This window comes from Orycteropus afer, unplaced genomic scaffold (genome assembly GCF_000298275.1).
Source record: "Orycteropus afer afer isolate SDZICR_OR568_19922 unplaced genomic scaffold, OryAfe1.0 scaffold00114, whole genome shotgun sequence".
NCBI classification, from domain to species: Eukaryota; Metazoa; Chordata; class Mammalia; order Tubulidentata; family Orycteropodidae; genus Orycteropus; species Orycteropus afer.
Genome location: NW_006921701.1, coordinates 6789556 through 6802307, shown reverse-complemented (window position 1 = coordinate 6802307; position 12752 = coordinate 6789556). Strand labels below are relative to the sequence as shown.

The 12752-nt window shown below is 39.9% G+C and overlaps 1 protein-coding gene across 1 annotated transcript in view; it reads right to left on the bottom strand.

Annotated features, from left to right (window-relative positions):
- Positions 1–12752, bottom strand: part of SLC15A2 (solute carrier family 15 member 2) — a 98002-nt gene that overhangs the window by 9770 nt on the left and 75480 nt on the right. The window contains exons 18-19 of the mRNA XM_007943898.2: positions 7628–7738; positions 6528–6624 (exon numbers count right to left, since the gene is read on the bottom strand). Coding sequence (XP_007942089.1) covers positions 6528–6624; positions 7628–7738 — 208 coding nt within the window. The remainder of the gene's footprint in view (positions 1–6527; positions 6625–7627; positions 7739–12752) is intronic.

Below are 12752 nucleotides of genomic sequence, written 5' to 3'. Positions count from 1 at the left end.
TTGTGATTTGGGTGAAAGTTTACAGAGCAAATTAACTTTCCATACAGCAGCTCACATACACTGTCTCATAGCTTTGACTATAATTTGCCACAATGCAAAAGCTCCTCTCCCACTTCCTTCCCATAGTTACCCCTTCCCTGTGTCCTTCCCTCTATGCACTCCTGCCCCCTGAGCTGTCTCCCTATATATACACAGCCTTTCTATTCTCCCATGATTGCTTTCTCCAAGGAGTGTATCTACCTAGTGTAAATGTTCAGCTCATATGCCTGTCTTTGTTTGGCTGGAAGAGACAGGAATGAGTTCAATTCCAGACCTGAAGGGCAGCTAGGGGCCATAGTCTCAGTGGTGCCATCAGATTCTATCAGATCAACAAACCTAGTCCCTTTAAAAAAAAAACAAAACTTTTTTTATTGTGATTTAAATGGTCAATCTACTTCCGTAGTGATGCTGCCTCAGAAACCCAAGGAGGGGTCACCATGAGTCGGATCCGACTCCATGGCAGTGAGTTTCAATGGCAGGGAGTTTGTTTTTGTTTGTTTGTTTAAATGAAAGTTTACAGAACAGATTCATTTTCCATTCAGCAGTTCATGCACATTTTGTCTCCTGAAGCTAATTACAATCCCCACAATATAACAGATCTCTTCCCACTTCCTCCTTGTGGTTACCCTTTCCCTGTGTCTTTAGCTGTATATTTAGGCCTCCCTAGCTTTCTCCCTGTGAAAATGCTGTCCTTCTGATCTCCCATTGTTGATTGTTCTAAGGAGTGCACCTCCCCAGTGTAATCGTTCAGCTTGCAGACCTCTCTGTTGTTTGGCTGAAAGTTAAGCCACGGCAGAGAGTTCAATTCCAGACCAGAGTGGTGACTAGGGGTCATAGTCTTGGAGGTTTCATCAGTCTCTATCAGATCGGTAATACTGATTTTGTGTATGTGTGTGATTTTGAGTTTTGTTCCACATTTTTCTCCCACTCTGTCTAGGATCTCCAATTTTTATTCCTTTCCTAGTGGTTAGCAGTGGTAGCACCATCTTGTTCTTCTGGTCTCAGGGTTATGGAACCTGAGGTTCCCATGGCCCGTTAGTCCCTTGGACTAATTGTTTCTATGCATTTCTTATTTTCTTCACTCTTCTTTGCTCCAAATGAGGAAATTGATAGTTGCATCTTAGATGGCCGTTTGAGAGCTTTGAAGACCACAATTGCTACTCACAGTGCCTAAAGCACTTGACGGCTAACCAGAAGGCTAGCGGTTCAAACCCACCAGCCACTCCTCGGAAGGAAGGTTGGGCAATCCTACTTCCGTAGTGATACTGCCTCGGAAACCCAAGGAGGGGTCGCTATGAGTCGGGCCGACTCGACGGCAAACAACAACAACAACAACAAAGTAGGATGCAGAACAATATTATGTCAATTGAGGTTAATGTCTCCTGCAACCATGATCCTGAGCCTGCAGGCCCTGTGACTCACTCCTTCAAAGTGTTTGATTGTAGCTAAGAAGTTATAACTTTGCCCGGTTAGCTCTATTGTATTGTGTATTTGGACATTTTATAGCACATATAAATACATATGTAAAAATGTCATCTGCCAAACCTATATATGGTGATGAGTATATTACTAGTTACCTACCCATACCTGATCATCTTACCTCTGTACCTATGTACCCACCTGTAGATTAGTGTTTGTTATTACTGATAACACAGTATTGTGTATGTAACAATGTTTACCTTTATTGTCTGTACTGCTTATTCACCTCTCTCTGTCTTCCTTTTCCTTAGTGAAATTGTGCTAGTCATCAACTTTTGGTATATTGCCTTTCCCTTCACTCAAATCAGTATGTGTCTCTTGCCTAGCTAGCATTTTCTCTCCACTCTCCTCCCATCCCTGAACAAAGAAAATTTCCTTCTGTGTGTAAACCTTTCCTTGAGTTTTTATACCAGTGGACTCATACAACATTTGTCCTGTGACTGACTCATTTCACTCAGCACAATCTTCTCCAAATTCATCCATGTTATGAGGTGTTTCACAGATTCTTCATTATTCTTTAATGTTGCATAGCATTCCATTGTGTCTATGTACCATTTTTTAGTTATCCATTCATCCATTGATGGGCACTTAGGTTTTTTCCATCTCTTTGCTATTGTGAATAGTGTTGTGACAAACATGGTGTACATATATACATTCATGAGATGGTTCTTATATCTGTAGCATATGCGTAGTAGTGGGATTCTTGAATCAAATGGTATTTCTATTTCCAAATTTTTAAGGAAGCACCATAGTGTTTTCCACAGTGGTTGTACCATTTTACAGTCCCACCAGCAGTGTATGAGACTTCTAGTCTCTCTATATTCTCACCAGCATTTGTTGTTTTCTGTCTTATTGAACTTTGCTGTTATTTCTGGGATGAAACGATAACTTATTGTTGTTTTGATTTGCATCTCTCTAGGGAGCTCTGGTGGTATAGTGCCTAAGGCATTTGACTGCTAACCAGAAGGCTGGCGGTTCAAACCCACCAGCCACTTCTCAGAAGGAAGCTTGGGCAATCTACTTCTGTAGTGATACCACCTTGGAAACCTAAGGAGGGGTTGCTATGAGTCAGGTCCAACTTGTGTAATGGCTAATGATTGTGAACATTTTTTCATGTGTTTGTTGGCTGCCTGAACATCATCTTTGGTGAAGTGTCTGTTCATGTCTTTTGCCTATCCTCCCATCTTCTTTTGATGGTTCCTGAATCTTTCAAGATCTTGCCCATAGAATCCTTCACTAGTGAAACTCCAGGCTTGAATTTGTTCTTCAGTCCTTTCTGTTTGAGAAATGCTGAGCCTGTTCTTCTCTGTTAGTTTTCTAACTCCGGGTCTTTGCAGATTTCATTATAATACTTTGCTTTGTCTTCTCGAGGTGCCCTTTGAAATCTTTTGTTCAGATCTTTTACATCACTATTTCTTCCATTCAGTTTAGCTACTCTACATTCAAGAACAAGTTTTTTAAAATGACCTTCTGTTTCTTCATGTATGATAACCTTGATGTCATCCCACAACGTGTCTGGTCTTTGGTCATTAGTGTTCAATGCATCGAATCTATTCTTCTGATGATCTCTTAAATTCAGGTGGTATATACTCATACTGTTCTTTGGCTTTCATGAATTTGTTTTAAATTTTCTTCGGCTTTGACCTGAACTTGCATATGAGCAATTGATGATCTAATCTGCAGTCGGTCCCTTGCCTTGTTCTAACTGATGATAATGAGCTTCTCCTCTGTTTCTTTCTAGAAATGTAGCTGATTTGATTCCTATATATTCCAACCAGTGATGTCCATATGTATAGTCACCATTTATGTTGTTGAAAAAGGTATTTCCAAAAAATAAGTCATTAGTCTTGCAAAATTCCATCATGCATTTTCCAGCATCATTTCTAATACCAAGGCCAAAGTTTTCAATCCTTCTTCTTTATGTCCAACTTTCACTTTCCAGTCACTAGTAATTATCAATGCTTCTTGATTGCATGTTTGATCAATTTCAGACTGCAGAAAAATCTTTAATTTCTTCATCTTTAGCATTAGTACTTGGTGCATAAATTTGAATAAAAATCATATTAACTGGTCTTTCTCTATTAGCTAGTCTTTCTTATTTTCCTATTACTGACAGCACTGTACTTCAGGATAGATTTTTAAATGTTCCTGTTAATGATTAAAATGATGCCATTCATCTTCAATTTGTCATTCCTGCCATAGTAGACCAAATGATTGTCTGACTCAAAATGACAAATACTAGTCCATTTCAGATCATGAATGGCTATGATATCAATCTTTATGCATTCCATTTCATTTTTGACAACTTCCAATTTCCTAGATTCATACTTTGTACATTACACATTCTGATTATTAACTGTTGTTTTCAGCTGTTTCTTTTCATTTTGAGTCATGCTGTATCAACAAATGTAGATCTCTAAACCTTTACTCCACCTACATCATTAAGGCCAACTCTCTTTAGAGAAAGCATCTCTTCTCAAAGAGTATTTTGAGTGTCTTCTCACTTGAGGGGCTCATGTTCCAGCACTATATCAGACAATGCTTTGCTATTCATATGATTTTCACTAGTTTTTTTTTTTTTTTTTTCAGAAATAGATCATCAGGTCCTTCTTGCCAGTCTTCCTTGGTCTCAAAGTTGTGCTAAAACCTATCCACCTTGGGTGACCATGCTGATATTTGAAATACCAGTGACATAACTTTCAGTATCACAACAACACAAAAACCAGCACAGGATGACAAACTGACAGACAAGTGGTGGCCAAATGGATTAAAGACCTAAATATAAGAGGTAAAACCATTAAATACTTTGAAGCAATCATAGGCTTGAATCATTGTGACCATGCTTTAGGCAATGATTTCTTGAATATGGCATCTAAGGCACAAGCAACCAAGGGAAAAGAACAGGTAAATTGAACATTATTATAATTAAAACCTTTGGGCTTTTAAGGATACCATTTAGAAAGTGAAAAAATAGGATAGAAGAAAATACTTGCAAATTATATATCTGATAAGAGATTTGTATCTAGAATATAGAAAGAACATTTGCAACTCAATAATAAAATTACAAATAACCAATAAATAATCAGGACAAAGAATGTGAATAAACATTTTCCCAAAGATGATATACAAATGGCCAATAAGTGCATGAAAATATGTTCAACTTCATTAGCTATCAACTCGAAATCACAATGAGATACCACTTCACATCTACTAAGACGGCAATAATCACAAAGACAGATAATGACAAGCATCAGCAAGGATATAGAGGAACTAGAACACTCACCCACCAGTGGGTGGAATGTAGAATCACACAACTTTGAAAAAGAGTCTGCAGCTCCTCAAATAGTTAAGCATAGAGTTAACATATAACCTAGCAATTCCACTCCTAGGTATAGTCCCAAGAGAAACTAAAAAACATGTCAATATAAAAACATACATGAATGTTCATAGCAGCATTTTCCCTAATAGCCAAAAAACAAACAAACAAACAAACAAAAAGTGGAAACAACCAATTTTCCATAATTTAAATGTCATAATAAAGAAATAGGTTAATTAAATTAATTAATTAAAATAAATAAAACTTTCCTCATTGGTTTCTCATAACCCTCTAGAAATAATCCCTCTTTTTTTTAGTTACCATCTTCTTTTCTCTAGTCTGTCTTTCATACAATGTCACAAGTACTAGAAAATAATTAGAATCAAGATTGACATCAAATTTAAGATTCAGAGGTATCCTACTGTTATCACTTTACTTTGATTATTTTTTTAACTTTTTATTGTGACTTGTGTGAAGGTTTACAGAGAAAATTAGTTTTCCATTTAATAATTCGTACACATTTTCCTTTGTGACATTGATTGTCACCACAAGATAATAGCACTCATCCCATTTCCTACTTGTGTTTACTATTTCCATTCATCCCTCTTCCTATCCCTTCTTGCCTTCTGAACTTTCTCTCTGGGCAAATGCTATCTTTTTGTTCTCATATGGTTGATTGTTCTAAGCAGTGCATGTCTCCTTGGTGTTACTATTCACCTTATAGGCCTGTGTAAAGTTTGGCTAAAAGTTGAGCCATAAGGATGAGTTCAGGTCCAGGCTTCTAGGGTGACTAAGGGCCATAGTCTCGGGGACCAATAACCCTGCTTTTTGGTGTGATTTTGAGTTTTGTTGCACATTCCCCCCCCCCCACTTTATCTAGGATCTTCTATTATGATACTTTTCAGAGCTGTCAGCACTGATAGCCTGACACTATCTAGTTATTTTAGCCTCAGGGTCATGGACACTGAGGTTTGTATGGTTCATTACTCCTCTGCATTAATTGTTTCCATGAATTTTTTTATATTCTTGACTCTTCTTTGCTACAGATAGGAGGAGACCAGTAGTTCACCTTAGATTGCTGCTCATAATTTTTTAAGACCCTAGTCACTACTCACAAAAGTAGCACATAGAACATCATCTTTGTGGACGATGTATCAATTGACCTTGATCCCCTGAGACGATGGACCTGAGCCCTCAGTCCCAGATCTTTTTGCCTTTGAATAACTACAGTTAACTAATCCCCCATATTTTGTGTAGAGACTGATAATACACAATACTAGCAATTGTAGTAATTAATTAATTAATCAATACTACTAATAATCGAGTACTAATGGCCTTGATATTTCAAACTGTGATATGTTAGCAGATCATATTTTCGGGAAGCTAGGAGACCTGTATGTGGAGTCTTCCAAGGATATAAATAATCTTTGTTTTTCTGGGGTCATAATGAGACTGGAGCAGCCCATGTCACTTCATAGTGATGGCAAGACCTTTGCTTTTTGCCAATATTACCTAGTTGAAATCCCATATGGAGATCTCAGTGAGATTTCCAAAGCTGGTGTAGAACCTGCTGTGCATTAGAAGTATCCTGTCTTGGCAGTCTCCTTTGCCCTCTGTTCCTGCCAAGAGGATCTCAAGGATAACATATGTGAGGGTAAGGAAGAAGAGTGTGGGGTGACTGTGAGATACTTACATTAATAATAACAAAAAGATATGTTGCAGCAAATTCTAGTTGACCCAAATTCAGATAAAAGTCCTTATCTTCTGTTCTACAATGGACTGCAGGGTATCTGGAACAGGAGGAGTTTAGGTTAGAACAAACATCATGGCTTAGGAAAACACTCATGTCTCCAGTGGAAAGAGTAATGCATCTCCCTACTGCTGACCTGAGAAGTGAAGCTACCATTTCTCTTTGAAGAGAGGAGTCTCTAGAAGTGAGTTGTTTTCATGCCAGGTTTCTGTACCTGATCTGAGCTCTTCACTGAGAGCTTTTAAAGTCTTAAACCTGAATAAAGAAAGTAGAAATGCCCTTCTTCTGAAGACTTTATGCCCTGGTAAGAAGATGTATTGGTGGTTCAGTAGTAGAAGTTTTTCCTTCCATGTGGGAGACACGAATTCTATTCCTGGTCAATGCACCTTGAGTACAGCCACCACCTGCCTGTCAGTGGAGTCTTGTGTGCAGCTGTGATGCTAAATAGGTTCCAGCAGATCTTCCAGACTAAGCCAGACTAGAAGGAATAGCCTGGCGGTCCACTTCTAAAAATTAGCCATTGAAATCCCTATGAGTCACAACAGTTCAATCCCTAATCAATCATGGGAATGGCACAGGACCCAGCAAAATTCTGTTCCATTTTGCATTGGGTCAACATAATTGAGAGGCTGACCTGACAGCAACCAACAACAACAGACCTTAGTGAAATTTTTTCACGCAAGTCTTATGCATTAGTGGAACAGCATAAAACAGGGACCCTGAGAGGGTGAATTCTAAGTAATGAGGTGCCAATGGGAGGTACTAAAGGGTAGGCATAAGAGTCAATAATAACCTTTGTGAATCTCCCAGAAATAGGCCCTGTTAACTACACAGAACAGCCTTCAAAGCAATTATGACCTCAATATATCTGTGCAGAAAAAGGTGAAACTGAGGGAAGGAAGCAAAAGTTGAAAAGAGCAGGAGGCTTCTATACTCACAATTACCCTAGATGTACATAAGTTCCCCACTTGCATATATCTAAAAAGCATTTTAAAAAAACAAGGTTGGTAAAAGGAAAATGTACAGAAAAGTAATGCTCTTACTCTCCTCTTTCCACAGTTCTGTAAGCAGACACACCATAGGCTTCACCAACACTAAGGGCGATATCTTTATTCAGGGAGATGTTGACATCTTTATGCAAAGTGTTAACAAACCTGAAGGTAAAGACATTATTTACAGATTAGATAAACCTTCCCAAACAGGAGCATCTGATAAAGAAAGATAGGTATCTTATCTATCTTGTTTACAACTATATTTCCAGTGCTGAAAAGAATGACTGGTATATAAAAGATACATAATATATACTGTTAACTGGATGAGTAAACACATTTTACATGTACGAATAAATTAAGTCAGCTGTCCCTAACTTTCCTCTCCCTGAAATATTACCTTTCTACCTGCTGCACCCTCACCTGATCTCTATCTGGAATAGACAATATCATGATCAATCTTGGAAGTCTGAGTTTTCTCATTAATCCAGTTTAGGTGCAACATATTTCTTTCTTATGATGGTGGGATTTATCAATTAAGGCTTAACTAAGAAAAGTAAAATAAAACAATGATGTATATATAAACATATGCTGGTGCTTACATAAAACTGTACCTTATCTTGTTGTAAGTGAAGTCTGGTTTGACTTATGCATAACTCAAGACTCTTAGATCATATTAGATTGAGTTACCATCCTGGGTTTGCAGACAACCTTGTACCCTTCCAGAATCATCTTTCTAGTCTTCTGAACTTGGATACCTAGATTGTCACCTCAAGATGATCATTGGTACATTTCTGTTTTGATAGTTTTTCCTTGGTCTCTGGCCCATGGGATGAGAAGGTAAGTCACCTCTGGAGTCTTGAATGTCAATTCCTACACTTTAGATTATCCTTCACTGACCTAGAAGTTGCCCTTTAACCTCTTCCAGGAGGTTTCCATGGCTCTCTGGCCCAGCAAGTACTGTCTTCACTGTTGTCTCACTTATGTTGAGCAGTTTCTTTTTTTCTGAGGCATATTCAGAAGCAAATTATTATTACTTCAGTGAAACTCAGACCTTTCACTGTAACTTCTCCACTAAATTACTCTTCTAAACTGCAATCACCTGATCTTGATGGCAATGGACATGTGCATATGTCTATTACATGTCTGTTTCCTGACACAGAGAGCAGGTGACTTCTTTGGGGATCCATCTCAATAAATGTCCCTTGCTGTCTGCCAAGACCTCCAATCTTATCTGGATTCAGAACCAAGTCTTTTGACTCCAAACATGTTACCTTTACTACACCATGATGCCTCTATAGGTTTATAATAAAAACTGTACTTTCAAAACACAGTAACAGATTTTCAGCAAGATGGTGGAACAGGCAGACAATCTACCCAGATCTTTTATAACACAAAGAAACAAGAAACCAATTGAACCAAACACAGATGATAATCCTACAACCCTGAGCTTCAAAGGGAAGGATAAAGAAGTGGCTTATATACTGACTCTGGTAGCGTAGTGCCTAAGGCACTTGACTGCTAACCAAAAGGCTGGTGGTTCAAACCCACTAGCCATTCCTTGGAAGGAAGGTTGGGCAATCTACTTCCATAGTGATACCACCTTGGAAACCCAAGGAGGGATCGCTATGAGTCAGGTCCAACTCCAGGGCACACAACAACAACAACAAAAAGTAGAAGAAAATCAATGAAAATAGTGAATAAGGAGACAAACAGAGCTGTGCACTGTTAGCTGGGCTGACAGCATGGCCATTTTGAATATTTGCAAGGGCCATTCCAATCAGGGCAGGAACATGATAATCAGCTCCACTTGCTGAAGACTGCACAGGCACTCACACTGGTGGCTAGAGACCAGAAAGGTGTGATATTCCCCTTTTTAACATTGTACCCCACACCCTCCTAGTGAACAGAGGTATGGCCATCCCCCACCCCCTCCCTGCTTCTGGATTGGCAGGAATTCTATCCTGGATGAGGTGTTCTGCAACCAGCTGCCTTCTGAGTAGGCAGAAACTGGATCTGAGATCAGGTGCCCTGTTCCCTGCTGCCTTTTGGGCTGGCAAGAACTTTTTCTGGGACCAGATGTCATGCCCCAAGCTGCTTTTTGAGCCAGCAGGGACTCCTTCTGGAACGAGGTCACTTGCTCCCAGTCTTCTTTTAGGCTGGCAGGAACTTTTTTGGAGTCCAAGTGCCCTTCCCCTGGACATCTTCTGGGCCAGCAGGAACTCTGTCTAGGATAAGCTGCCTGTGCCAAATTGCCTTTTGGGTAGGCAGGAACTAGTCTGGGACCAGGTGCCATTTTCCAGCCACCTTTTGGGCCAGCAGGACCAAGAACCTTGCTCCCTGCTGCTGTTTGGGCCAGTAGGAACTTTTTCTAGGTCCATGTGCCTTGCCCCCAGACATTTCTGGTCCAGCAGGAACTTGTCTGGGATCAGGTACCCTGCCCCCATTTGTCTTCTGGGTAGGCAGAAACTAATTCTGGGATAAGGTGCCCTGTTCGCAGCTGCCTTTTGGGCCAGCAGGAATTTTTTCTGGGACCAGGAACTCTACACTCAGCCACCTTTTGGTATGGCAGAAACTTCTTCTGGGAACAGGGGATCTGTGTCAAGTTGCCCTTTGAAACAGCAGCAACTTTTTCTGGGACCAGACACTCTGCTACCAGCTGCTTTTAGAGCTGGAAGGACCTGCTTCTGGAATGAGACACCTTCCTTCAAGCTGTCCTTTGGGTTGGCAGCAAATTTTTCCAGGTCCAGGCATTCTATCCTTAGACATCTGGGCCAGCAGGGACTCATCTGGGATCAGGTGGCCGGCACCCAATTGCCCTCAGGGTAGGCAGGAACTAGTTCCAAGACCTGATGCCTGGCTTCCAGCCACCTTTGAGGCTGGCAGGAACTTCTACTGTGACCAAACACCCTATACCCAGCCTCCTTTTGGGATGGCAAGAACTTTTTTGGGGGTACAGGTGACCTAGCATCAGCCACCTTTTGGGACAGTAAGAACTCATTCTGGGACCAAGCATCCTCAGCTGCCTTTTGGGCTGGCAGGAACTCCTTCCACAACCAGATGCCCTCTCTCCAGCCACCTACTCAGCCAGTTGGAATACCACTCCAGTGCTCCCCACTCCCGTTTTCTCTCTTATATTTTAAATTGCTATTTTTATTTTCTTCCTTTCTTTCTTTTTACTTTTTGTTTTCTCTCTTTTCTCTGGTTATTTTTTCCCCATTTTCTTTCTTTTTCTACTTTTGGTTTTCCTATCTCTTGTTCTGTTTTTGGTTTTTCTTATTGTTTCTTCACTATTCTTTTTCTCTTGCTCTCTTTTATTCCTCCAAACACTTTTTTCTTTTTCTCTTCATTTAATTTTTTTTTTTTTTGTGGTTGTTGTTTTCTTGTGTTGTTTGTATTTTTTGTTCTCTTTGGTTTTTGTTGTTGCATTTGTCTCATCTTGTGGGAAATAGAAACTATGCCCACATGATCCAACTAATCAACACCTCCAGCAGGCCCACAGAGTGGGCGAGGTCCACCACTTGCTTCTGCACAATCTGATCAGTGAGATGACAGCCAATACCAACTCAACCCAAACTCAACTGCGGTACACAAACAGTGAACAGAGAACTGTATACACATTCTCATCCTCTATAACACCCACTAGGACACAGGTGGGGAGTACCTAAGTGCTGCCAAATTAGCAAACAGAATAGCACACTAGCTCAGCTCACTCAGATACATAAAAATAAAGAAGGAAAAAAAAAAAAAAAACCTGAGTGAAGCACACTGACATACAATCACCAATTAAATACAGATACAATGACATCACAATGTCTTGGAGACAACTGTCCATCCCAATTCGCACAAGGAATCAAGATAAAGTAGTAAAACAGGGGACTAGAATACAGAGGCAGGAAAACCTCCCTGAGGAAGAAGTGGCATTAGAACTACTTGACAGAGAATTCAGAAGAATTATATTTATGTACTTTCAATTGACTGAGACAGATCTAGGAAAATGCTGACAAAATCAAGGAAAACACAGACAACAGTAGAAGAATTCAAGAAAACAATATAAGAACAAACTGACAAAATAATTGAAAAATTAGAAATCATGCAAAAAGAACAAATCAATGAAAGACAGAACTAGTGAAACTGAAGACAATTCTCACATTAATACTTTATTAAGGGAACAATCAGAAAAAGAACAAATAAACAAAAAAATAATGCATAAGATTTATGTGGGACACCCTCAAGAGGAATAATTTAGGTGTTAGTGGAATTCCAGAATAAGAAGAAATAAATAAAACCACAGAGAAAATTGTCAAAGATTTGTTGGAAGAGAATGTCCCCAATATGATGAAAGATGAGAATATAAGCATTCAAGAAATTCAACAGGATAGACCTCAAAAGAAATTCATCAAGGTGGCCGGCAAGATGGCAGACTAGGTGGAAAGACTGCATAGACCCTCTTCAACAAAGGAAAGGGAAACCAATTAATACAGACACAGAAGATAATCCTCAACCCCTGAGCCTTGAAGGGAAGGATATAGAAGTGGACTAAATGCCAACTAGCAGAAGAATTTGTGTGAAAATACCAAAAAAGGAGACAGACAGACCTGCGGTCTGGCAGTGATCCTGAGTGATCCTGATGGCACATACACCATGGAGATTCCCAAGTGGTGGTACAACCTAAGAATTAACCTAAAAATCACCCTGCTAGCCAGGGACTGCATGGAGGACTGTGCACGGTCGCTGGAGAACAAATGGAGAAGGTGAAGAGAAAGGTGGGCTGAGTTGTGGACTTTTGCTGGTCTGGAGGGCACCACCATTTTGAAGTTTAAAAAGAGTCTGGACCATTTTGGATATTTAAAGAGACAGCACTCTCGCAGATTCCTGGGGCTTAAGAACACGTTCTGCTTTCCAGCAACCCCAAGGACACTCAGGACCTGCAAGACTGACAAGGTCAATGATAAAAAAAACCGTCAAGAAGAGCCTGAATCACCCTTGGCTGCTCTTCACCAACAGTTAACAGAGATCTAAATACAATGCTACGATGCCTCAGAAACAACAGGCCATCACATTCCACACAAAGAAGCAAGATAAAGTGGTAGAAACAAGGAAGCAGGATACAGACTCAGAACACATCCCTGAGGAAGAAGCAGCATTGGAACTCTCTGATAAGGAATTCAAAAGAATT